Source organism: Falco rusticolus, chromosome 7, assembly GCF_015220075.1.
Source record: "Falco rusticolus isolate bFalRus1 chromosome 7, bFalRus1.pri, whole genome shotgun sequence".
Lineage (NCBI taxonomy): Eukaryota > Metazoa > Chordata > Aves > Falconiformes > Falconidae > Falco > Falco rusticolus.
In genome coordinates, this window is record NC_051193.1 from 23119218 (window position 1) to 23146644 (window position 27427).

Genomic DNA, 27427 nt, shown 5'->3' on the forward strand with positions numbered 1-27427 from the left:
TCATAAATGTTACATCACTTGATATGCTGTATTTCCAAAAAGTTTCTAGTTTGGTACAGAGAGAATAGTTACAAAATATTTTCTCACTACAGTGTTTTTTTGCATTCTTTATTCATGCTCTTAAATTATCTGCAGTTACTGATCAGGGGAAAAAAGAAGTATGTCTAAGAAGAAGCAATTTTTAGCATACTTGCTAGAACTATTTTGTATCTACATGCCTTCCCTTGTCATAAACCACAAACTATAGCAGGATGTTTCTGTATACAACCTGTCCTATCAAAGTGTTTTGATCCTTTGCATAACCTGCAGGCTGGATCTTAGTGTGTGTTTTACTTGTACACAGTTTTAAACATCATTACTTTTGAATAGCTTGTTTTTTCTGACCGTTTTCTCATACACTGAAATAGGGAGATGCATGGGGTTTACATTATGGCTGTTTTATTACCATCATCTGTTATTTACCTGTTTGTTTTCCTCTTGTAATAAACCTGCCTGGTCCTTTCCTTCCACTGTTTGAGTCACTTTATACACCAGGTGGCAATGTCTACATTGTCCCAATTCAGTATATATGCTTCCTAAACCATTTCGTCCTCACGAGGGCATTCATTCAACTCAGTACGAACTTACCCCAGAACACCCTGTCATGGTCTAAAGAGACTTGGCACCAGACTCGTGGAAACAAATCTAGTAGCCCATAGCATTCAACCTGTCTTGACTTTCTAAATATTCGTGTAACTTTCAGTTCCTTTATCAACACCTTCTTAAACTATTCCTGTGAAGTTCAACGTACTACCCACATCTTGTCCAGTTACTGCAAAAAGTAGCTGTCAAGCATAGCTTATATTACTTTGAAATTAGCTGTCGTAAAGGTTAAAATTTCATGCACACCCCCCATTTTTAACAAAGCCTTCTCGGTCAAGCAAAGTTGAGGCCAAGAGACCCTTATTCTACTACACATAGAAGAGACATGAGGTACTGGGGTGGGGGTGCAGAGTTGGTTGGCAGAAGTTTTATTTGATTTCACAACATAGTATTTCATCTTTACATTTCATCTCCAGCCATCAAAGGTTGTAAAAACAATCCTGCTGTTCCTAGAATACATACCAGGATGAAAACCCATAGAAAAATACGATCGATTACCATGGCAACATATTTCCAGTCATCTTGAATCTGAAAAATAAATCGAATAGCAAGTAGGCATGTTTATTAGCTGAATAACTTGCATTGGCAATTAGTACCATTTTATATAGGAAGCACAGTTTGGGTTTTTTCTCATGTGTAGATGTCTTTCATACGTGCACAACTTCTATATCTGTTTTCATTGACAAATGAATTAATCTTGAAGAAGCTTTATTTAAATATGCTATTTGTGGCAAACCCAAAAGCTACTACTAAATAACAAAAGTTGTTCACCAAGACACTGAACTTCACAAGATACCACTCTGCTTCCATATGCCAAAAGAGACAGTGTTCTTAGCTTTATGTTTTATGTTCTTAGGTCAGATCAGGTTTGTCCAGAAAACTTTACTGAAACAGTCTGCTCCTACTGCTCTTTAGGCAGTATGTAAAAAGATGAATGAAAGTTAATTGGTATATAATTATTTGGTACATTTCTTGTGTAGTACTGAAATTTGATTGTTCTCATGCGTGGTATAAAATTCACCTCCTTGCCCTCCGTGTAGAGAGGGAACCAAGTTTCCAAAAAACAGATTTTTCTAACTTTTTCCTTTTTTACAGTGGGCATTATAACAATTGTGATGCTGAAGTAGTATATACATTATATATTAATAGTAACTACATTAGGTGATCATTTTAGTTACTCTTGAGATTACAATTTGAATTTTTACTTCATTTTTCTTTACAAAGGCCGATAAATAATGCATTTGTTGGTTTTGAAATTTTGTGCTTTTTAGCTTAGAACTTATTCATTAAGGCAGCCTTAAATCCAGAACAACCCTGTATTTTCTATACCAACTAATAATAAATAAAGTTCTGATTTCAGCATAAACAAAATAACTTCATTTTAACTTTAAGTGCCATACTGCAGAGGATTTAAGTTCAGTGACGATTGTGGTGGTGTGACTACTGCTCTTTTGAGGACCATGATAAAAAGAAAACTTTATTTTTTTTATTGCATTAAGATGCAGTTTGATGAAAGATGATGGTCCCAGTCTTGCAGCTGTTGTCTCATTTAGCTACAGCACTTTGCAGCAGCAGCAGAATAAGCAACATCATCACTGTGAAGGACATTTATTCTTATTTGTTATTGACGGTAAGTTGTGGAAGGGAGAGTGTAACTTTCTAAATGCCAGAGTCAGCACATTCCACTACTAGGATTATAACTTGGAAGATCCTTGTAGGATGGATGCTCCGGTATATTTTCCTAGTAATGGTTACCTTAACATGCTTCACTCAGTATATGTGTTGTCAATAAAGAGAATATTGTGCTATAGAGCTCCTCTCCAAAATTATCTACATTCAGAATTGCACATATTTGTGATACAGCTTGGGTAATTTACTTGTATAAAAATAATGGTCTGTGTTGTTTTTTTGGGTTTTTTTTTTTTCTTTTTGGGTGGGGCGTGGAGTGGGATGAAATTTCTTTTTCTAACAAAACAAACACACTAATGACAAATGGTGTCTGCAGTTTGAGTAATAGTAAAATATGTTCTTACCTCTTTGGCTTCATTCTGCATTTTCATATTTTCTGCAATGTATTTTACACTTTCAATAGCATCTCTCATTTCTGGTGACAGAACTGAAAATGAATACAGAGGATCTACAGACTCAGAGCTTGAACTTCTTGTGAGATTGCCACTGAAATCAGAGAACTTCACTCGTTGATAGTGACAACAGCTGCATGCCATATCTTGACATACAAAGCCATCTTTGCAGCATTTGGTTTCAGAACTGTTGAAGCAATTTAAGTTTGAAAACTCAGAAGTGAAAAATGGTTTTGGCTTCTGATTATTCTCCTCATCACTGGCAGGCCTTGTCATAAACATGATCCTGGGAAGCAAGTTCAAGAAAATGGTTCTCACCCACGCAGGCATTGTATGTGTCTTGGGTGTTCTGTAGTGCACGTTAAGTACAAATACTGTAATAACAATAGATAGAGTTACAAATATCATGGTGAAAAGGAGGTATTCCCCAATAAGTGGAATTACCAGGGAAGTAGAAGGTATGGTTTCTGTGATAACAAGAAGGAACACTGTTAAAGATAGAAGGACCGATATGCAGAGTGTCACCTTCTCACCACAGTCTGAAGGCAAATAGAAAACTAATACAGTCAGAAAAGAAATCAGTAGACATGGAATAATCATATTAATAGTGTAAAATAAAGGTAAACGCCTAATGTAAAGAGAATACGTGATGTCTGGATAAATTTCTTCGCAGCAGTTGTATTTAATGTCATGTTTATACCCAGGAGCTTTAATAATAGCCCATTCTCCACTCTCCCAGTAATCTTTCAGGTTCATTGTAGAGCCAATTAAAACTAAGTCAATTTTGGCTTTATCGTAAGACCAGGAACCAAACTTCATGGTGCAGTTCTGATAGTCAAATGGGAAGTAGGTTACATCTATTTTACATGAGCTTTTAAATATAGCCGGAGGTATCCAGGTCACGTCACCCGTGTATTTTAACAGGGCCTTTGTCTTGTCATCAACCTGGAAATCCCCAACTGCACTGTAAATCAAATAAAAATAACAAAAATTAGAATGCAACTACTACGGGTAGTTTTACACATTCAGATCTATACATCAACTTATCTGTTTTGGGAAAGTCAGCAATTGCATGTTGACATGGAGCTGAATTTCATGTGTGGGACTGAGTTAGCAGCTGTCATAAATTTGCATAGTTAAACTGAAATAAAAAGCTGTATAAATTTACCATCGGGAATTTGAAAGGAAATAGTCTCCCTTCTAATAGCGTGGCTCAGTGCAATCAACAGTCAAAACTGCAACAGGACACTGCAGATGGCAGTCCAACTGGACGATTATTGTAGGTCCCTTCCCACTGAACTATTTATTTTATTCTATTCTGTTCTAGATCCAGCCCATCAGAACCCAAGGGCCAATAAGAGGATACCTGCAGCACTGGTATTTCTACCTCTTCTGTGGACAGTGCAGGTAGTAACTATAGAAAGAGGGATTAGGGTTGGAGTGTATCTTTGCGTAAGGTGAGGTGTGTTTTAAGTCCTGCACCGCTATTGTGATCACACAGATCACATAAGATCCACGTGACAATTTAACTTGTTTCCGTAACAAAGTAAAACTAAAAAGTTACTATAAAGTTTTGAGGCCACCCTTAGAAAAGGAACGTCGTGGCTGTTGTTCCACAGACCTAAGTTTTGGTTCTGTGTAGGAAAGTTCATTTTCTCTGAGAGCTGCCTCCCTCCATAGATAAGGGATGCATTTAGTTACGGTTTGGCGCCTCACAGTCTCAGAAACTGACATCCAAAGTGAACTTTACCTGTGGCTTCTATATGTCAATGCTGTTATCGTAAAGATGTCAGATTGTTAGTTCAACTTAAAAAGTTAGAATTGGCAGGGTTTTTTCAGTTAATGGTCTGACTCCCAGACAAGAACTCTCCACTCTAAGTGAACTTCTTGCCACCTCCCTTGTAGACAGTGATAAAAATAATAGTAAAAGTGGGGGCTTGTGAAGGGGAAAAGCAAAGTTCACTTTGGCCTGCTCACTTGCCGCTCCAGGTTAGGAGCTGGCTCCTGCCCAGGGATGCTGGTGTAGCATGGAGGTGGGTGCAGCAACACGGCGATGTGGGACACAGGCGTGTTGAAAAGCAAGCTTTTCCACTTAACTCGGTGCACCTGAGGCTGATTTTTTTTTTTTTCTACTTCATAACATCACTCCCTTTCTTCCCGAATTAAGAAGATAAACATGCAAGAGTCTTACTTGTTATATAAAACAATATCTGGTTTCCAGATCTGGCCAGATGGTACTCGGATGAATTCAGCACCGCCGTAGTCTGCTGGATTCCACCGAAGCTTGTAATCATTCCAGATCTGATTATGGAAGAAATAAGTGTATATTAAGTTTGTGAAGAAATGGAAATTCAATGGACTAGACTCAAACCACATGCTGTCGTATCACTTCTAGGGTTGTTTTATTTTGGATACTACAGCGATTAGGTGTTTCTTTAGCAAACACATTATGTCTGGTGTGTATTCACATGGAGGTAGGGGTGGGCCTGTTGATCTAGGTATGACTGACACGTGCAATTCCATGTCCCAGCAACGTCCACTCAGGAGCTGAAACAAGGTGAAAGAGAGTGTAGGCCTGTAGTAATGACTTTGGTCTGAGAATACCAGGTATCTGTGAGGTGGTGAAAACGAATTCATGGGAGGCTGTGGTGCCAGGTGTGAGTGTTGAGCAAAGGCGCTGGGTTAGGAAGGGTGCAGGTGTCGTTGCTCAGTAAGTAACAGGCTTCGCTCAGGGCTGCTCAAGCCCCAGTTTAACACTGTTGACTATAAAGCCGACAGCAGGAACTGAGCTGGTTATTAAGCTGACCACAAGGGTGAGTAGTTGCATTTTTAACCCATAAAGCCCCGTTTAAGTGAAGTCAGCGTTTGTCGTTTGTTCTCCCTTTCACTGAACAGCACCGAGGGGTGCTGAGCGCGCTCTGAGGTGCCCCCCCCGCGCCGCCGGGAGCCCGCAGCGCACCAGGGCCCTTAGCAGCGGCGGCGGGTAACGGGGGTGCCACGGCTGCTGCCCTTGCCCGACCCGCCTCAGTGCTCAGCACCCCAGCCCCGTGCAGGGCCGCGGGCAACGGTGCCCGTGCTGCGGGGGGGGGGGGGGGGGGGGCGGCGGCGGTGCCCGCGCGGGGGCGGCTGCCGGGGCAGCCTGGCGGGCGTCGCCACTCAGCGCTGCGCGGCCGCCGCTGGGGGGCAGCCGCGCGCCGGGGAGGCCGTCGCCGCTACGCACCGGCTGGAGAGCGGCGGGGAGGGGACGCCGCTGCTGGGGTCCCGGGGGCGGGGGGGGCTCCCCTGCCCCCCGCCGAGGGCGCCCGGCCGGCCCGGTGCCCCCCGCCGTCTGCGGGCCCTCGGCGGGGGGCACCGCGCTCTCCCCGCCCTGGCGCGGCCCTTGAGGGTTGGGTATCCCCGCTCGCCCCGAGCGCCTCCCGCGCAGCGGAGGAGGTGAGCGGGTGTCTGTCGGTGAGGGGGTCTCGGCGAGCGGGTGCCGGTGAGGGGGCGGCTGTCGGTGAACGCTACTTACGTGCTTCAGCCACAAGTTGGTTTCCATTATCTGGTTGACTTCGTCCTGGAAAAGAGAGGAGGGGGGGTGGGTGAGGGGCGCCGGCGCGCGGTCACGGGCGCCCCGCGGAGCCGGTACTCACCACCTTCACCAGCTGCGACATGGACACCTCGAACTGGATGATGACGGGGTCCGAGACGTTCTTGACGGGACGGACGAACTGGTTGTAGCTCTCGAAGAGGGCCGCGTACAGCCGGTGCTCGGCCTCGGAGCCGCCGCAGCCTGCGGAGAGCGGCGGGTGAGCGGGCGGGGGCAGGCGCCGTCCCGGGGCAGCGGCACCGCGCGGGGCTGGGCCGGGGGGGGCTGGGCCGGGGGGGGGCAGTGAGCTGGGGCGGTGCGCTGGGCCGGGGGGGGCAGTGAGCTGGGGCGGTGCGCTGGGCCGGGGGGGGCAGGGGAGCAGTGAGCTGGGGCGGTGCGCTGGGCCGGGGGGGGGCAGTGAGCTGGGGCGGTGCGCTGGGCCGGGGGGGGCAGGGGAGCAGTGAGCTGGGGCGGTGCGCTGGGCCGGGGGGGGCAGGGGGAGCAGTGAGCTGGGGCGGTGCGCTGGGCCGGGGGGGGGCAGTGAGCTGGGGCGGTGCGCTGGGCCGGGGGGGGCAGGGGAGCAGTGAGCTGGGGCGGTGCGCTGGGCAGGGGGGGGGGGCAGTGAGCTGGGGCGGTGCGCTGGGCCGGGGGGGGGGCAGTGAGCTGGGGCGGTGCGCTGGGCCGGGGGGGCAGGGGAGCAGTGAGCTGGGGCGGTGCGCTGGGCCGGGGGGGGCAGGGGGGGCGGTGTGCTGGCCACGCCGTGTCCCCGGGCTGTCAGCGGCTCAGCATCCCCGCGATGCCCGGGGAGCGCCCTGGCGCAGCGGGTAGCAGTGGCAGCAGCAGTAGCAGTGTGCCGTGCCCGGCGTTTGCTCAGGCTGGGAGAAGAAGGGCGATGCTGTGACAGAGCTTTTCGCACACACATCTCTGAAAATGGGCTCGGAAAAGAGTTTTGGGGAGTTCCTGGGGAACTGGAGGTGGAAAACTGCTTTCCCACCGCGGGCCCGGTGCCCAGGCCTGCCGAAGCGGCAGGGGCGCGGAGCAGGGGAAGGGGAAGCAGAACCCGGCTGGCCAGGGTGCCTGTAGGCTGCTGGGTGTTTGCGATAGGATTCCCAGGATCTCTTTGCTATGTGTTTGCGATAGGATTCCCAGGAAATGAGAACTGTGCTTTCCAGCCTGAGTCACGATATTGTGATTATAGTGATGATAACAGCCTGCCTGTTAAAATACTTTAAATAGGATTAAAAAAATGATTAACTTATTATATTAAAAGATTTCTCAGCCCATTGAAAGGAACGTGCTAATTACCCATTTGTTATTCAAAGTGATTTTTTCTTCTAATACATTCCTGTTGCCAGTTTAGCCACTGAGAATTGATGTTTGAGGTGCCCTGTGGCCAACTGAAAAGCTGCAAACTGAAATTCTGAAACAAGGTCTTTCAGCTGTTGGGGTGAGGCGTGGGAGCCGTATTTCCCGCTGCCTTTCTGCTCTCGGAGCTAGCTAGGCAATAACCGTCCTGACAGCTGGGCTCTTTAAAAGCCTTTTAATTTTAGGGGACTCTCTTAAACTCTCTTCTGGACTCTGCATCCTCAAGCACTCCAACTGAAAGACAGAAAAAAAAGACCTGTTTTGTCACTTACGGATGACACTATGCGACTCTGGCAAAGGCACAGACCTGAAGTCTGTTGAACATACTCTACAGTTCCTTTGAAATAAATACAAACCTACAGACATTTGCCAGGACGTGCTTGGTTTTTTGCCAGACAGTTGTTGTCCAGCTGAGAGAGGTGGGAGGCAGAAGCATCTGCAGGTGACTGATCTGTAGTGTTTTACAAAGCAGGTGTTACTTTCTGATCTTTGTAAGAGCTCCCTAAGACAAAGGGTCCCCCTCCTGTGAAATTGCGTTCAGCCAAAAGTTGGTTGGTTTGGGGGGTTTTTGGTCACTTCCCCACCCCGCCCCATCCCCTTGTTTGCTTGGAGGGAAATCTTATTTTCAGGTTAGTGAAATCATTCAAGCCAACTTGCTAACTAAAAAATGAATACATTTCTTTTACACTTCTTAACTGCTAGCCTCGCCCTTATTATTTATTGATACCTTGTATCAGATCAAGATTTCCTGGAATAAATACTCCCAGATCTTTTAGGTAAATAATTTTAAAGCTAGATCTTAATGAATCTCTTATTATAGTCAAACCCAAATTGCAAGCCTTTTTATATGTCACCAGCACTCTAATTGATACAGTAGCATCCACTTTATCCAGAGAAGTGCATTAATTTTTTTTTATTATTTAAGTGTTTTGGTGTTTTGCACACCTGCAGAGAGAAGGTACACTGTTTGCAGGACTTTAAATAAGTTAAATAAGCTGTTTAATATTGTCACTTCTTGTGGTCTTTTCTACAATATGTAAAACCACACCTTTACATGTAAGGGGCTTTCTCAATTTTAAAATGGCTTTGGGTTTCCTGTTTGGCACATTGAATCAGGACTAGTTACCTACTTTACAAGGAGAAATTAAAAAAAAACAAAACAAAACCCAAAAAACCCCAAACCAACAACGAGCTATGTAACAAAAAGAGCTGTACTAGGATTCTGTATGATTTTTCCATTAGTTTGGAGTGAGCTTCAGCACTTCTGAAAAATAATTTGTGCCAAAGCCATTACCTTTTCGACCCCCCCACCCCCCTTCACCAACAAAGAATAAACAAATGAAGGATCACTCACCTTGACAGAGAAAGCAAACAGCAGCAGTTAGAAAGAGAGTGTGCGTGCTCTCCATGGCGTTACGAGTTACTGCCTGTCCGCAGAGGCTGCTGGAGATGAGCTTGGCTGCCAGGATTGTACGAGGATGGGAAGTACAGAAGCTCCACTCCTCCGACGTGCGAAATGCCTGGGAGCAGAGGACCCTGAGCACCGTTCTGCGCAGTGAGCGCCCATCAGGTTTGCTGTGCTGCCCCCTTCCCAGCTACCCAGGCTGTCAGAGCACTGCAAAGAGCAGATAAATTGCAGAGAAAACAGATGTTGTTGTAGGCAAAGAGCAATCTTCTGGCAAGGATTATAGGCAGGAGTCCTTACACTGGTGCATAAGCGAACCCGGTAATCTGACAACACTGGAGATTTTTCTAGTCAACTGCTATTCAGGATCCTTCTCTATCAGACGCTCATGCCAACCTACTAGCAGAAGTTTAATTAATAAAAATCTTATAATTGAATTATGCTGAAATGGATATTGGCATTAGGGATGCCTGATTTAGCAGTGAACTGAGATCATGGGACCTGAATTTCCAATTATGCTGTTAATGTTGAGGTTTTTATTCCTGCCTGTGTCTCATCTTGCAAGCACGTGTGCTAGGTGCTTGACTGTATAAAAAGGATGTGCTATTCCCAGGAGTAATCAAAGGCACGTGCAACTGTTGACAGGATCTAAGCCCAGAGTGATACACGTGGCAGCTGCAACCTGGCAAGAGCCAGGGGGTTGTGTTGGAGATCGAACTTGACCAAACTGTTGAGAATAACTGTCTTTGGACTGGTCCTACTTCCATGGACTGGGAAGGTGAAATTTGGGAAGGGGGTTAAGAGCATAGGGTCCCAGGCTGATCCCGCAAAACCTTATTGTTCAGGGGCAAGGAGGTGGGAGAGAACAGGGAGTTGTGTTTGGAGTTCAGTTGTGAAACCATGATTTGCAAAGTGGCTCGTTCCCCAGGTGCCCGTCAGCTTCCTTGTGAACTTCTGTGGCCCTTTGTGCCGCCTGCTTGAACGCCCGGGTGCTGCAGGGCTCACCATGTGGTGGTGGTTGCACACATCTGGGCAGTCTGTGCGGAGGGGGGAGGAGGAGGAAGGACAAAAACGTGGGATTCCCCCCTTGGCTTTAGAAATGACGAGAGAGAAGCCCTGTGGGACAGGAAGCTGCACCTGAGAGGTGCCTCGCTCCCTGCTAGGGAGGGATAAGCCGTGACCCCACTTGGCACGGTAATAAGAGGCAGCACTGGGAGAAAAAACCCCAGGCTGGGTTCAGCTCAGCTGCTCTGGGCGAAGAGCTTGTTTATCCTGTTTGCTCTGCCTCTCAGACCATCACTCACTCCATCCCCAGACACATGCTCTTATGATAATTTCGGTAATTCTGTTAGCTTGGAGGAAATGGGCTTTACTGTCCATTTGATTTTATTTATTTTTTCCAGAGAACTCAGCCGCTTGGTCTTTTAGTTTTTAACCCTTTGTGGATACTTTTTTTTTTTTGCCTTTCCAGGCCATTGAGACTAGACGTTTTCCCTTTCTTGCTGTCTTGGTTTCCACGTATAAGCAGCATTATAAATGAGATTTTTGTTTGTTTCTTTTTAGTCCCAACTAGAAATGAGCTAAAGCTTCAAAGACCAGCTCATAACCCATGATCCCCAAAAGTCCATGCTGAAGCCTGAATAATTTAGAAACATCTAATCTACAGAGGCTGCAAAGAGCCGCTGCATCAAGAGGTACAGGTATTTTAGCTTAATTTGCCTAGTTACTGAAATTTTACTAACAACACATGCTAGAGCTCCTGGTGAAATCAGCTCAGGTTTGTGGTAGGATTATTTTTATGGCTAGGGAGAGTGATATGATAAGAACACGTCACCATGACTGCATTGCAGAACGACATAGAAGAAGATTTTGTATGGATGGGGGAAACTGATCTACCCAAGGAGATCTGCAGTAACAAACTACATAGCCTTTGCTTTTTAACATGCCAATTTTAGGGGTGTTTTTCTTTTGTTAAGATTTGTTAAGATCAGATCTTAGTCAACTCAGGTGATGATGAGGAGACTATTTTCCCACCTTTGTCTGCGGTATTGATGCGCCCTCTCTAAAAAGTCAACACTGCTGGTCTTCGTGGTTTGCTGCGCAGAAACCCAGCAGGAACAGTCCCGGATAAACTCACCCGGACACAGGCGGTGCACACGTGTGGTGGCGGCACTTGTACATGTTCTGACAGGAGACGGGACTGGTCAGGGTTTAAGAGTTTTGTAATAGAGGGAACGGGGAGGGAGCCAGCAGAGGCTTTCCCTCGCTAGTAGGGAAGCAAAGCACGCTGCCGTTGAAAAACAGCTTTAGTGAAAAATGCATTTTGAATGACCGCTTTTCTTCTTTTTTTAATGAAAAGCATTACTGTAAAAACCCTGACAAGTGGAAATGTTGAAGTGTATTTTGTTTGATGAACTGTGACCGTATCATATTCGTATCAGCCTGCAAGATGACATTTTTAGTGTTTCCTTTTCTCCAGAAATCTATTTTCGAAATTTTGCCAAAAAATCCAAGCGGAAAACCCTACAGATCTTTGACGAGTTAAACTGGGAACAGTTCTATGTATTACGTAGGTGGAGCTGCTGAGGGTTAGGCGAAAATAGCATTTCCCATTTTGAAAGCACAGTTCTAGGAGGTCAGATTTTTCAAAATTTTAGGACTTGGTGTGAAATTTTCCATTCTGAACTCTTCCATGGATTTAATTATTTCTGGAAACTTTTTTAAAAAAACGCAGCAGTGGTTTCCAAGAACACAGCTAGGCAGGAGTATATTGTTTCACTTGTGATTAAGAAAGGAATGAGGTGGCCACAGCCATGGGAAGCCCCGAGCCCACCCTGGTGGTGAGGGGCTCCAGCTCCGCGGGCTCTCCCTGGGGCCGGCGGGTGCCTTCGGGAAGCTCCTGGGTCTGTCAAGGCCGAGGGCTCCGGCCGCCCGTGCTCGGTGGCCGCTGCTGCCGGAGCTGCCGACCCTCTGGGAGCCGCGGTCCGTGCCGGGGGTTCGGCGGAGGCTGCAGCGCCGGGCGGTGCGGCTTCAGCCCGGGCAGCGGGGGCGCTGGGGCCCGTTTCAGCTGCACCCGGGGGGGGTGAGGAGGGGGCGGGGGGGCGGTTGGCAGGAGGGTGAGCGCAGGACAGAGCCGAGAGCGCTGCTGGTGCTGGGTGACGGGAGCGGGGTGGGGGGGGGCCCTGCCCCGCGCGGGGTCGGCAGCAGGTGGGGGGGGCTGCGGGGGCCGCGGCTGCCGGGTGGCCTTGGCTGGGTGCCCCCGCCTCCCCCCGCCCCCGGGGGTGCGCCCCATCCCCCCACGCCCCCGAGGATGAGCCCCTCTCCCCCCTCACCACGCCCCCGGGGCAGAGCCCCTACCCCCCTGCCCCCGGTGAATATGATACGGTCACAGTTCATCAAACAAAATACACTTCAACATTTCCACTTGTCAGGGTTTTCACAGTAATGCTTTTCATTAAAAAAAGAAGAAAAGCGGTCATTCAAAATGCATTTTTCACTAAAGCTGTTTTTCAACGGCAGCGTGCTTTGCTTCCCTACTAGCGAGGGAAAGCCTCTGCTGGCTCCCTCCCCGTTCCCTCTATTACAAAACTCTTAAACCCTGACCAGTCCCGTCTCCTGTCAGAACATGTACAAGTGCCGCCACCACACATGTGCACCGCCCGTGTCTGGGTGAGTTTATCTGGGACTGTTCCTGCTGGGTTTCTGCGCAGCAAACCACGAAGACCAGCAGTGTTGACTTTTTAGAGAGGGCGCATCAATACCTCAGACAAAGGTGGGAAAATAGTCTCCTCATCATCACCTGAGTTGACTAAGATCTGATCTTAACACAGCTCCCAGGGGGCTACCTGTGCCCCGTCCCCTCTCACAGCTGTTGTTTCGTTGCCCACAGAGAAATAGCTCTGCTCTCTAGGTCTGAGGAAGAGCAGATGGCATTTGAGGTGGGGAAAGCAGGTTTGACCCTTTTAAACTTTGTGCCACCCACCAGTCACCATAGGAAATGTCCAGAACGGTTGATGTTTGGAGAGATGACCAGAGCATTGCTGCCCGCTGGGAGAGGAGCTGCTGTGGTCATGGGCACACCTGCATTAATAGGCCTGTCCTACAGTCATCCCTCACCTTCTCGCCTGTCCTCAGTGATGGACACCGTTACAGTGCGTAGAGGAAGGGGAACGGAGGGGAGGATAACTGTTAAAACCATTCTTTCTTCTGGCGTGTGACTTAAAGGAGATACTGCTGCTGCTCACATAGCCTCACCCGCTCCACTTCGGATGCTTTTTTGTTGTATCTGCCGCAGGCGCCAGCACCAGGCCGTGCTGCAGTACTCAGGACCCCGCAGAGCCCTTTGGGTGCTCAGGGTGGGTGTGTGGCAGCAGTGCTGGGGAGCTCAGCGCCTGGGCACGGGGGCAGTGAGCACAGGAGTCAGCAAAGGTCCTGGAGTTGTTCTGCACGATTGGAAAGGGGCTGGTGTAGCTGTTTCGGCATGTCTAAATCTACGTAGTCGTCTGTAGCTGCCTGGGAGTGGTGATGTAGGTAGGGTAGCTCAGGTTTGATGAGGGCAGGTAGAGCCAGAGCTGTCTTTGCCTGTGGCTTGTTGGAGGACACAGGTTTAGGTGTTAGCTCGTCCTCCCCTGGGACAGAGGAGCCTCAAATCCCCTTCACTAGCAGCACTGGATTTACACAGTGTGATCGCTCGTCATCAGTTGTACCTATCGACAGTGGTAAAACTGTTCTGTGTCCTGACAGCACCCCGAGGAAAAGCTGAGATTGGTTTAGCTGGAAAAACGCCAGGAACACAGCCCGCTTCTCCTTCTGCAGGTTACAAGGTACCTGGAGCACAGCGTGGTGGGGCCGTCCTGTGACAGGAGTCTGGGGCCTGGAACTTTCTTTTGCCAAAGGCTGTTAAGACTACGTGTGTTATGCGCTTGCCTAGCTGGTTTGCTGAGGATTATACTTAAATCCACATTAAAATCTCCCCAGCAAAACATGCAGGTCTTTGCTCTTGGGTGTCTTCTCATTCCAGCTGCCTTCCACAGTTGCCTTCCCTAGATGCTTTCCTGTGCTCTTAGCCTTAGATTCACGAACACCTACATGAGCCCAACTACATGAGCCGTCAAAGTTGCAGGAACATTTCAGGACTAAGCCTATATAAAGGAAAATTTTACATTTTATTTATATCTCATCACTGAACAGAGTATATACATGTTTGTTTATAATATTTTAATTTGGCCTCTGCTGATCAAGCAGCTTATCAGACATGGCAAGGTGAGAAACCCGTTAGTGGTTACTTCAGCACTATGTCTCAGTTTCTCAGTTCAGTTTTAAATATCATACTCAAACAGCAAAACAGTGATTCCACCTGTAAAGTTCTTTATAAATCTGACACAAATAGTTTTGATGCATTTGAAGGAAGTAAATGTCAGAACAATACCTTCTTTGTAATAGGGAGATTGCAGTATTCTAAGGAAAGAAAATGTCCTTTCTGAGCCAATGTATGTAAAATACTTTTTAAAATAAAAATCCGTGTGTGCCAGGATGGCATACTGTATGGTAAAAACCTTTCTCTGAACTGTTCAGACCTCAAATAATTGAAGAAAAAAAGGGCCAAGATATCACCAGAAGTCCTGAACTCAGAGAAAAAATAATAGTTTTCTGTTTGATCTGGATTTTTTTCCCCCTATCACAATAAGTCAAGTTCTACTTTCCATTCCCCTACTCTAAATCTGATGTAAGAGCAACTCGGTTGGCATCTCTGTTGGGTTTAGCAGAGGGGAACTTAGAGCAGAATGAGACGCAACATCTATGTAGGTATTGACAATTTTAAATGACAACTAAGGGTTCACGGCAGCAGTGTGGTTTTGGAAAAGTGGCTGCAGAAATAAACCAACAGTCCCCAGGACACAAACCAGGACGAATATCCAGAGAAACAGCCTGTCCACTACCATGGCAACATACTTCCAATCTTCAATGACCTGGAAGAAAAAGCCAATTAAAGATATTAGCAATTTGTCTTGTTCTTCTGCTCTTCCTCTTGCTAATGCTGAACTTTTGTTTATGGAAATGAAAGGAAACAAATCTCAAGGTTCAGGGGATAAACTGACATTAGACTTGGGAAGGGATTTTTCTCCTACAACCATTCTGGGCATGGAGAAAAATACTGCAAATATTTTTCAGCCATCTTTGATGCATCAGGTACTGAGCTTGGCTACCTGGCAGAAGCCAGTCCAGCAGGATGCACAGTATAATCCAATTAAGGATTTTTTTCTTTAATTTTAGTTTGCAGATGCTGTTAATTTCAGTGGGCAGAAATAGGTGGTGTTCACTGCTGTTAAACAAGGTTAGCTTCAGAGTTCTTTTCTTATCAGCAGTCATCTTAATCAAGGGTTTTAATGCATATTAATACTGTTGCTTTTATTAAAGTTCATTTTTGCCTTGCACGTGTTGTCTGTGAAAGTCGTGGCCTGAGATTCTGTTCTCAGACTGAAGTGACTATCCGGCTGTTATTGTAAAGGGGAACTATATCAAACTTTGTTTGCATCTCAGGAATGATTATTTTTTGCTTTCTCATTGATTCTAGTTCCACACAGGACATCCTTACCTCAATGACTTTACTATGCTTGTCAGTTACCTCATGTCTTATATTAGAACAGTACGTATTTTTCCTTCAGTGCACACTTTTTAATTTCCACTGCTGATAATGGGAATTGTGTGCTTCTGAAGTCAGACTATAGGAAATGCACATGAACAGTTCTTATCAGACCATGATAATGAAGGAAGAGAGCAGAGATTAAAATTAGGAATCTAGAAAGTGATATGTAACATCAGAGGGCTCTGAGTGAAAAGCATTCAGTTAATTTTTAATGTATAAAATACTTTTGAAAATTGTACTTAATATCAAGTGGAAGCTTTGTAGCTCCTTTAGTGTACAACACATTCTTGCAAGAATTTCTGACTTATTAGAAATTCTTTTTCTGCTCTATGAAGTCTGCTTCTGTTCAGGCAGTCTCAATGTTTAATATCTCATGTCTAATGTTAATAGCTGATCTTCTTTATTTATATTGACAGTAATTTCAGTTAGTATAAAACATAAACTACTCAGCAGCATGCTCCTCGAGGGACATCTGCAAGATCAGAAATCAGACGTTATTTAATCTGTTCGGCTGAAGGAGGGAGAGCACAAAAGAAATAGAAAACCTGGAGCCTGACTGGGATCTGGGTCAGAAAGAGGACACTGGTAGGTATGAGGATGATTTTTCCTAACCATCTTAACAAAACTCTGAACCATCTGAGTTTTTCTGAGCATTATTCACAGTTTATTTATATCAGCCTTAGTATGCTAGCTGTGAGCAGGGCAAGAGAAAAGGGCAGCAGCAGCACTGCTTGAATGTGACCTGGATAAAGTACTTCCCATAGCCAGTAACGAGGCTGATTTAACTAAAATGAAAAAGTGTCAGCTCTGCTGGCATTAGGATTTCGATCCTACCCATTGTGTTTGCCATGTATGGATGGATATATAGCCTGGAGAGGGTGTTTGCAAAGGCATTTTACCAGTTTTCCTAAATCCTCCTTCTATGCCCTGTTAGGTAAATGAACGCTTGAGGTACAGGTAGGTTGTCCGTGTTAGCACGGCCTCGCCATGGGTTGAGTCACACACAGTGGAGAAAAATATTCTTTTTCTGACCTGGAACTGAGAATTATTGCCCCCCCCCCCCCCCCCCCCCCCCCCCCCCCGCCCCACTAAATACTACTTGAATGTGACAACACAGGTTTTTCAAGGGTATTTTATGATTTAGTGGGCAATCAGCATTCTCCCTTTGCAGAAATAGGCACGTTACTTTCCAGGAGAATATCGGTGTTTATTAAATTTCTATTCATTAAGTTCTTTTAACGGCAAAAATTACTTCCTCTTATAAGCTGTAGCCAGAACCTCTCTAAAAACTTCAGAGAGCTGGGAAGTTCAAACAGGCTTTCTGAAGAACAGCGTGAAGAGCAGAGGAGGATTGGGAGATGAAGTTTGGAAAGACTGGGATGATTTCTCATTTTTACTTACACTCTGGTCGTTGTCATCACTTTTCATGTGCTCTGCTATAAAACTGACTCCATCAATTGCTTCTTGGACTTCAGGAGAAAATTTTGTGCCTGTTCTTAACCTAAAATCTCGATGACTGCTGACATTGTCAAGAGTCTCAGTGATTTTCGTATCATATTTTTTGGCAGAGGCTGTATTCAAAAAATAGGTAGAGTTCTTGTAGAAGTCGGCTGGCTCCATACAAGGATGCTCTGCTTTTGTCTTTTTGCAGTTGCATGGCTTTTGCCGTGGAGAATTATTTTCTGGACGCTTCATGAACAGGTAGGCTGGGAGTCTTTCAAGGAAAACCAGCTTGACCCAAGGAGGCATAGTGTGAGTACTTGGAGATCTGTGGTGGACATTGAGTACACAGACGCTGGTAACTATTGAGAAGGTCACCAGTACCATCGTAAACATGAGATACTTCCCAATCAGTGGAACATCTAGAGATGTTGGAGGGACAATTTTGGAGATCAGCAGCAAGAACACAGTCAAGGCAAGCAATACAGATATGCATAAGGTCATTTTTTCACCACAGTCTGAAGGTAAGTAGAACACCAGGATGGCCAAGGATGTAATTAGCACACAGGGAATGATAAGATTGATAGTATAAAAAAGAGGTTTCCTCTTAATAATGAAGTCGTATGTCACATCAACATAATTGGGGTCCAAAGGATTTACAGTCCTTCTTCCTGGGAGTGCCACAATGTCCCACTCTCCACTTGGCGTAAAGTCATCCATGCTTGCCATGGAAGTTTTAAGCACCATATCAATTTCTGTATGATCATATGTCCAAGACCGGAACTTTAACGTGCAGTTTTGTTGATCAAATGGGAAATGCTTAACTTCAATCTTGCAGGCACTCTTGTAAATGGCTGGTGGCAACCAGCGAATGCTTCCGTTATTCTTTACAATTGCATTTGTGTATAGCGAAACTTCGTATGTGCCATCCGCACTAGTGAAACGGGGGGAAAGAGAAAGGAGAGAAGATAATAAAGCACTAAGAGGAAAAACATGGCTTAAAACAGAAGAGCTTTGACATTCTTGGTCTTGTGGGCCTCAGTTGTTTCTAGGATCAAAGTTTAGTAGTATTTTGATTTTGAAATCTGTGTTGCGGGGAGTTTATAGCTTGATAGGGAGATTAATGTATGCATTGCTCCCAATCAGAGAATTGATATTTGGTCCAACACTTAAAAGAAAATTTTAAAATTAGTATTAAATAATAAACATGCATATCTGTTTCATCCAAAGAACTCAAAGCATTTTGTAAATGTTTGTTAAAGTAATTAAGGCTTACTACATCTCTGAAGGCTGAGGAAAAATGAGATCATCCCACATGAAAAGGGAGGTGTCTTTGATCTGGACCACAGCCACTGCTAAGAGCACACAGCGACACTCCTAAATGACTTGGATGAGGAAATAAGGATGAGCACTGTTAGTTATAAATGCAGGGATAGTGTAGGCAGAGGAAATGTAATTATATGGTTTATATTCTATTGTGTCAGTCCAGTTAATATTTACTTATTGCAAAACCAGAACAGACAAGCCACAATGTTCTTAGTGCCCACAAATGATCTTGGCTTTCTGTCTCCTCTAGCTGCCAAACTTCCACCAGGAGAGTCTTTGGTGTGGTGATGGGCCCTGTCATTCAGGGGGAAGATCATCATCCGTCAGTTGTCACTGTCTTCTGTCCATTGTTTCTGGGTGAACAACTTAGGGCTGTTTAACCTATAGAAAAGTGGTCTATTGCTGATAAATACTGAATTTAGTGTTTCTAAGTGTGTTCACTGCATCTTCTCAGGTGTGCTGTGCAACACCTTATAAACTTGGCCAGTCAGACTACCAAAGGGAGGTGTGACAGCCGGAAGGAACAACTACTAGTGACTGTCGTGCTTGACAGATAAGGATACTCAAAGGTTTGTTCCTATGTTGATCAGTCACTTCTGTTAAAGACTGGGTTAGCCACTTTGTTAGACTGCAGAGAGTCTGGATTAGGTACATCCCACATGCCTCCTTTTGATGAACAAGTCTGTATGTAAAGGAATGCACATAACCTAAAGACAGTATGTTATCTGCAGAAATGTAAGACCAAACGCACTGCAAGTGTAAATGAGTGAAGTTCAGCCGACTGTGGTTAGGTGGGACCCTGTTACCTGCGTAGAAATGTGCTCCTTAAGCGTTACTAAAAATCTAAGGAATCACTTGTTTGTTGACGAGACATCATGGGAAACAGAGCTGTTTCAGTGCTAGGGTTGGTATTATTTTTTTTTGTAAGTAGGGAAGTGCTACACGTACCCAAGGCTTGGCGCATGTGTAGCTGTTCTCCCCAGCAGCTGCACTTGGCTCTGGAAGGGGCTCCTGGTGCCAGCACTGGTGCCTGGCGCGGCGCTCGGCCCCTCGTAGCTAATTCACGGAGGCAGTGCAGCAAGCAGCTGTGGAACCAAGCGGCTGCAGCGTACAAGGGCCATTCGTTCATTGCCAACAAAATTGCTATTTTTTAGTGAAGAAATTGTATATCCTTTCTCGCGTTTCTGTACTTCCCTGAGTTAGGTATACCATTATGCCATACAATGTATATCTGGACTCTATGCCGTACAATGTATGTAGACTCCCGGGCTGAGAATATGTAGGTTCTTCAGCTGGCTGCCCCTGGCTCAGCGGTGGGGCAGAAGCTGGGCTGCTGGTGCTCCGTGCCCTCTGCAGTCCTGTGTGCCCGCTACATATGGACAAAGCTTCTGGGTGTGAGGATGCTCTTTGTGTTTTCCTTAGCACCTTCTGGAACTGACTGATGCCTATGAAACAGTGCTCCAGCAGCAGAAAGTTACAGGGGGTTGTCCTTTATCTACAATTTTGATTTGAAGCTTTGGACTAATGTAAAAATCCAATATGGTGGGGCAAAAAGCTTGCTCCCCTACATGTAAGAAGCCTTTTAAAACTGTTTCTTTCCATTCTAACAATCCATGAGATGGTATCATTTGGGAAGTAAGGACAGAAAGAAGCTGAGGGCAGGGGCAAAATTTACCAGGACAAGATTTGACCAGAGAGAGTACATCCTAATCCACTGGCTGAATTATTTTGTGACTAATGCAGTAGTTTTAAGTATTTCTCAAATCTGATTTCCAGTAGTAGGATTCCAGGGACTTAACTCAGTTATATATAAACTTCCTAGGTTTCCCATCTGTATATGTTCATAAAGCATCACGTGTTCATGAATTCATTGGTTTTCAAAGTATCATGAAACTATATTTAAATTTGGATTATTTTTTTTTCTCAAAGACTTGATGCCATCCACTTCAAAGCTTTGACAGACACTTAAAGCAAAATAAAGTTGGCAGTTACTTGTTTGAAAGAACGATTATGAATTTTGGTCTAGCACCAAGCTTTTATGTTTCTCAGTACTGTAACGCAACAGGGTCAAATGTTGACAGATTTATTACATATTCTTAAATTGATTTTTTAATGCTTTATGAAAATAGAACATGATTTGTTTTTGTAAATAAGTATTAATCCATGGAGTTCCGATACATGTGAACTTTGTAACAGATTTATGCCCTGGGGTCTGTGGTGGAAGGGAGGTGGGGGGAGGTAGGACACAAAAAGGTAGCTCAGAACCTAAGGTGTCTGATAGAATTCCAAACGTCTTGTCATCTTGCAAACATGGCCAGTGTAGGGCTATGCTTGTACTTACAGTTCATGCTTTTCATACAGTCTAATTTGATATAGATCTGTGTTTTAGTTGTGAGCCTTGTCATGGATCCTCTGGTGGTGTAACGGCTCACGCTGCAGACATGGTCCAGGTCTGCTGGAATTTCGTTAACCAAAGCCCTGCTTTACTACAGTTATCACGGAGGCCAGTTCCCCAGCCAGATACAATAGCTAAAAGTTGTAAAATTCAGGTTTAGAATTTTATCAGACCTACTTCATTGGTTCTGATACTTGTTTCTTGATACAAGGTTAAAATTTTGTTGACCGTCTGCTTAAACTACAGAAGTTTTACTTACTTATTGTAAAGTACAATGTCTGGCAACCAGATGTGTTTTGCAGGTATCCTCAGCATATTTATGCCTTCATAGTCAGAGGGCTTCCAAGCCAAACGATAATCAGTCCACTCCTACGAGAAGAATTGGACAGTAGTGATGGAAGTGTCCAGACCAGCAGTGACAGAACAGTCACCGCGCTGGATGAAGGCTGTCACGGTGGTGGGTTGCAAGGCATGCATGGGTTTGGTTACCTGGTTCAGCCAGACGTTTGTAGTCATGAACTGCTCCCGTTCGTTCTGCAGGGAAAAAGAGAGAAAAGTTGTCCTCTAAAATGTTTCACTTCATTGCAGTAGTAAAATTTATTCAGTGGGCTTTGGAGAGTATTTCCAACTGCACAGCATGATTTCCTCTAGTTTGTTTTGGGACAAACTAGTTGATTTACCGGCTGGTAAGATGGCCAGTCTGTGCACATGGTGATGAACAATAACACCACAAGTGCAGGGCCGCAAGCGGTATTGTTGTGACAGCAGTGAGTGTGGCTATTTGGGAGCGATGACCATCACCCTGCTGAGCTGGTATTCCCCTCCCCGCCCTGTGGGTTTGATTTGAAACAGAAGACACATCTGAGCACCAGGAAGGGCCAGATGAAGTTGTGTGCGGTTTGTGTAAGGCTGCGGTGGCTGGCAGCTGGCAGGCTCTGCCTCGCGGAGCTGCTGTGCTGGGCAGCGGTGCAGGGGTCTCTGCAGCAGAGCATGGGGCAGGGGCTCCACTGGAGGCAACAAGGTAGGAGCTCAGAGTCAGGAGGAATTCTGCAGGAAACCAAATTAATTCTCTGATCCTGAAGGTGTTTGAGATTGTTTGAGCCTGTGGGATGCCTGGTTTTGCTTTCTGCTGGCAGAGTGAGGACACGGAGGGATGGAGACTGAGCTGTGCCGTTCTCTATCCTTGCCTGTTCATCTACTCTGTGGAGGTTGTTGATTGCCGGGGCCTGTCAGAGCAAAACCACCTCACTTTTTATGCCCAGAATCTGCAGCCCAGGAGGACGTTGTGCTGGTAGTAGCGGTGCGTTGTGTGAGGAGGCATGTCTGTGTCCAGGTGGAATGGTCCTGGAGAGAGGGAGCCCACCGCTTGTCCCAGAGACATCTGCCATATGTGACAGTATAACCTGTATCCATCAATCCATCAGCCTGCACATGTATGGAGGCTCATCTCTTTGTTGTTCCCTTCCGTTACATCAGTCTCTCTCACTTTTCCTCTTGAGTTCCAGAGCACAAGTTACATAGGTCTCCTCAAGTCTGCAGCAGTCAGTCGCAGCCACCCACGCTCTGGCTGGGGGGCAGTTACCTGTAACTCCTCTTTCATCCAGGGAGAAAGCCCTGATTCAGGAAATTATTCCCAGTAAGAAGCTGGGTCTTGTTCCCACTGCAGTGAACGCTAAACCTCCCTTGGCACTGAGGTGTGTGTTTGTACCTTGGAAGGACTGTTACGCGTGTGCTAACCTTGTGAGTGGGAATGGCTGTCAGACCCACTGGAGTTAATTTTTATTGAAGATGAGGAGTTGTTTACATGAGGATTGTTTTAACCACATTAAACTATTCCAGCTGGAACTAATGTGTCCTTTTCTTTACAATATTTTTGTAGTCTTTGCTGATGTGCCTGATATGCTGTGAAATTTTGAGCTGGCTTTGTTGCTTGTTTTCAGGCCATTCAGCCACGTTTCTTTGATGCAAACAGCAGGAGATGTTTAGCACTGTGTGCATGTCAAGGGTAGATCCTGACCTGGTGTAACTTACTGTAGCTGTGCTGGAATCAGTGGAACGATTTTAATTTTTTTGAGCAACGCAATTTTATTGGATGAAGATCTGGCTGCTGTCCTTTATTGCTTAGGCATAGATTGATCTCCCTGTTGTAGCTGCATTCTGAAGTATAAAACCAGTAAATTGCATGTATGTGCCCTGCCTACTAAGCAGTATTATGTAAACTACAAAATAGCAGGGATATAGTAATACCAATATGACTTAGAATGCTGTGTGGGTAGTAATGAATTAAAAGGCGCAGCCTAATTTGAACTTACCACACTGATGAGCTGTGCCAGGGAAACCTGCAGTTCTATAGATACCAACTGGGATGAGTTGACAGCTGGTCGAATTAACTTATTGTACCTGTCAGGACTCAGTAGGTGGTTCATTAGCTTTTCTTCAGCATCTGCTGCAGTGCTTCCTGTAAAACATCACGTAACAGGATTATGGAAGGGAGACCAAGTCACATGATGGAGGGATCACAGAATTTCTGTGCATCAGATTATTTTAATGAAATAATGAGGGGTTTTGACTTTCTAAAGACTGTAGGCTTGTGTGAACAGAAGGGTATGGTGCTTGCACCAATATCTGTTCTGCTGAAGATGACTGGCTTTCACAGAGCATAGATCAAAGCAGATCAGTCAGAACCCCTTGGGGTTTTTCACAGTAAAATATGAAGCTCAGATTATTAGATACTTTTGAGAGTACGTTCTGAAACAGAAACTGGGAGCAAAGCACCCTCTTAATAACAGAGGGAGAATGTTTCAACGGTCCAAATGCAGGGAGCCTGGCTGGGACTTCTCGCTTTAGTGTCATAGGAGAGTGGTTGCAGGCACAAGTACAAACTGAAAGACTGATCTGTGCAGGGAAAACCCAGGGCTGAGCTGCAGGAGTCACAGGGGCTCTTTAATGATTGGGAGCTCTTTGGTAGCTGATGATGTTTCTGGTTTAGAATTATTTTATTTAAAAACCTGGTGCAGTATATAAGCCTTATTGCATGTGGAAACAAAACCCAATTTATGAACTAGCACAAATACGGCAAATGTTAGATAGCCAAAGCTGGAGCTCAGTGACTGCAAAGTATAGTATCAGCAGGATGCTATCGAACAAGCCTGAACATCCTCCATGGAGCAGAACGGCTTACGGCACAGCCCCAAAGGTGACTGCATCTGTTCCCATGTTCTTGCATGGCCATTGTAAAGCCATTCGCATGGGCTTTTCAAACCACTGTTGGCCGCATAATAATAATGATGCCTGAGGTCCTAGTAACATCCTGCTAACAGAATTGACCTGGAGAGATTCTGCTGTATGTCAAATAATTCTGTGTTGTGTTATACAGCTGAAAGTGATGGACACAGGTGTTAACGAAAACAGATTGTAACCCAATCGATAGAATGGTTCTTCCATAGGAAAGGGCACTTTACCCTAGATATTGCAGAAATGAGGACAGTGTCCCTACAGCATACTTGCTTCATTATTCCCGAGAGCAGTTCCACACAGTAAAACCCACTGGCCATGCAATTTGTGGTACATTAATTTCTTCTGTTTTTTTTTTTAATGTTACAGTGTATCCGTGAGATCCAGAGAAAGGCATATGGAGTATTTGCTAAACAGGGAGTAAGAAGCAGAAACCACAGAATATTTGCAGAAAGATAATTTTGAGTTTGTAATAATCCTGTTCTCTTAAATCTGGTTTTAGCAATCGTATTTGTCTGGTCTGCAACCCCAAATGTATGGTGGGCCCTGCGTGCCTGCCGAGAGCAGCTCGGATGTCGAGGGACCGACTCTGTCAATAAACTTTATGCAGGTGAATGACAAACCACGACTTAATTATCAAAAATTATTTTTAAATAATTGCTCCCTTTAAGAAATTATTATCTGTTCTTAGGGAAGGGGTTCCTGTAATGAATAATTCTTTATAAAATCGCCACCCCTTTATAAAATTCCAACCTTTAAGTAACTTAATAATGAGAAATAAAGACGGAAGGGGCTGCTCCCTCCTCCCCCAGGTGCCTGTCTCGAGCACCAGTAGATGTCAGCAGTGCATTGCCTTAGAGGCTGCTAAACCCGCTACCTCTGTCAATAAGGCACAAAACTGAGTGATTCTTGTAAAATGTTTGTAATCTATTTTCCGTTACAAATCTATATATTAACCAGGTGGCACCTAATGAGAACAAAATTGCCAGGCATTCAAGTTCATCCTTACGTGCATTTGATGATGTCAGCAGCCATGCATTTGAAACGCCTTTCTCCTCTCCAAGTTGGAAGAAACAGAAGTGCACAGTTCCCCTTGTAAACTGTTTTTTTTTTCCAAATAGCACTAACCACCAGGAATGTTGCAGAGCATAGACCGATGCTTCTAGACAAATTATTTTAACAAGAATGATGAAGCAGTCCAAATTTGGGGGTGGAGTATTTTTGTGTACTGAAAGCAGTAATAGAGAAAACACATTGGGGTGGATCCTGAGCCAGAGAAATTGTTTTAGCTTCACTGAACATGCTACACATCTGCTCCACGACAAGGAGAGCAAATTGCCACATGACTTGCCATGCACATTCTGCAATAAGTTTGCTTTCTCTGCAGGAGTATAACCATTAAAAAAAAAATAAAATTGTATCCAGATGCTTCCAGTTTCACAGCGGGAGAAACAAAACCACAAACTTCGTTTGCTCCCCTGTGCAGACTTTCCCTTTTACATGGTCTTATTTAAATACATGAAATGAAATAACTAGTCATCCTGTGTTATGTTGTTTGTTTTCAGTGTAATGACAAATAGGTTGGAGTGATTTCCACAGAACAGAATAAGGAGCAATGTTGACAAATATAGGCAAGCACGCTGTTACTGCTGTCTGCATTGCAAAATTTGACATAAGGCATGTTTCCTCTGTTTCCCTGACTTCAGTTATTTTAATGAATAATAGCATTTGTTGTAGAAATAATATATTGTAGCATATGTTGTCATTTTTATTCTTTGCTCTCTCACAAATAACTTACGTGGACAGTGGTGACATACAAATTCCCATCTGTAGTTAGTAAAAAGCAAGTGAGAAGCAGCAATAAGACAATCCCATTATCTTCTCTGAAATTACTTCATGATGTTGTTACTTCTTAGCATACTCTTGAGTAAAAAAATTTATGTAACCTCTTAGAGCAATGCATGATAATTTGGAGCACTTATTGTTCCAATGGAAGTAGTGGTGAATTTACAGTATTTTAAAGACAGTTTTAATTTCTACACTGTAATTAATGCAAATAAAAAGGAAACACTAATGGGTTTAAGAGTGTGTAATCTAGGAATCTAAAGTAGGCCCTCACTCTTCGTTTGTTACAAAGCAGATGTTTTCTAAAGTTGCCTTTCAGTGATGGAAGAAACAGAACAGCTGTGGGGTGAGTAGGTAATTGTGGGAAAGACGTGATTTTTGTCTCGGTTCAATTTCAGCCAGTTCCACTCTGAACACTTCTGTGGAGTCTCCCTGTGGGAAGAAGCTCCCACGGTAAATACACTATTCTGTGCTGCTGCCGGGCTGTGCGTGTTGGTATAAAACACATGCAAGAAATTGTGGTGGACGAAAGAAAATGTTCTTAATGTACCTTTCTGCTTTTTTAGCATATAATTACATATTTCAATTTAATTAAAACTATTCACATACTAATCAAACAAAATAAATAAACTTGATCCAATAATTATAGAGGGATGAGATCTGTCTTATTTATGATTCACATCATGGTTCATTTTTTTGTTGTTGTTTTTTCACTCTCAGCACAATACCTGCATTTCCCATCACAGATGATCCTGGGAGCATCTAAAGGGGTATTGTTTAGTGATTATCATTGTCATCTCCTACTGTTCTGCCATTTTACGTCCAACTTACTGTCTGCCCATATCCATCCTAGTGGATTTGCTGATACCAAACGAGCCAGAAACAACACTGAAATTATCAATTTCATGCATCCTCTGAAAGTCTGCAGCCTGCTGAGGCGATGATTACAAATCGCCCGAGAGCTTCTATCACAGTCCTGCCTCCTAGCCCCAAAAGCTATTGCTGTCCTGCAAGCTGTATCTGAAAGAAAAGATCACTTACCGTTCAGATAGAAGGAGCCCACTACAAAGAGAAAGAGGGTGTACGTATTCCTCATGGCAGTAACGGGGAGAGGAGGATTACTGCTCTTCCGTTAATGCAGCTGGCACTAGGCTCTGTTGTCAGGGGTGCACAAGGAAGAGATGGAAATGCAAACCTGAATCTTGGAGGCATTACATGCCTGGAAAGAGACAGACAGTAGGACCTGGCAGAAGCATTCTGCAAAGTGGAGTTTTCGTGAGCGTAGTGGTCCCTCCCCCTTTGCAGCTGTTTAAAGAGCTTTGTGAAGAGGGAAAAGCACATAAGAAGAGGGAACATAATGTGATCACGTTGAATAAAAGGAAATGAAAGAGCAAGCTAAGGAACATGATCTGCAAAACACAACTGCTTAATTCTTGCTACTAGGTAACGTTTAGAAGGCTTTCTAGTAAGTGGACTAATA

The 27427-nt window shown here is 44.8% G+C and overlaps 2 protein-coding genes and 1 long non-coding RNA gene across 4 annotated transcripts; 1 reads left to right on the plus strand and 2 right to left on the minus strand.

Annotated features, from left to right (window-relative positions):
• Positions 1–994: 994 nt before the first annotated feature.
• Positions 995–9546, minus strand: CHRNA3 (cholinergic receptor nicotinic alpha 3 subunit). Of its 2 annotated transcripts, XM_037395793.1 has the most exons (6): positions 9011–9546; positions 6356–6495; positions 6235–6279; positions 4915–5024; positions 2676–3687; positions 995–1170 (listed from the first exon to the last, which is right to left on the minus strand). In XM_037395793.1, the coding sequence occupies exons 1-6, from the start codon at positions 9063–9065 to the stop codon at positions 1042–1044; spliced, it is 1491 nt and encodes a 496-aa protein (XP_037251690.1). In that variant the 5' UTR covers positions 9066–9546; the 3' UTR covers positions 995–1041. The 2 variants fall into 2 exon arrangements, with proteins under 2 accessions (XP_037251690.1, XP_037251691.1); XM_037395794.1 differs by lacking the exon at positions 6235–6279.
• LOC119151639 lies at positions 9119–17438 on the plus strand. The gene is made up of 4 exons (XR_005105487.1): positions 9119–9226; positions 10625–10755; positions 16124–16292; positions 17359–17438. It is a non-coding gene; the product is annotated as an uncharacterized LOC119151639 (long non-coding RNA).
• On the minus strand, positions 12481–27223 carry CHRNB4 (cholinergic receptor nicotinic beta 4 subunit). The gene is made up of 6 exons (XM_037395795.1): positions 26989–27223; positions 23181–23326; positions 21358–21402; positions 21128–21237; positions 17109–18081; positions 12481–15030 (listed from the first exon to the last, which is right to left on the minus strand). Exons 1-6 carry the CDS (start codon positions 27041–27043, stop codon positions 14890–14892), a joined length of 1470 nt encoding a protein of 489 aa, XP_037251692.1. The 5' UTR covers positions 27044–27223; the 3' UTR covers positions 12481–14889.
• Between the last annotated feature and the right edge of the window lie 204 nt (positions 27224–27427).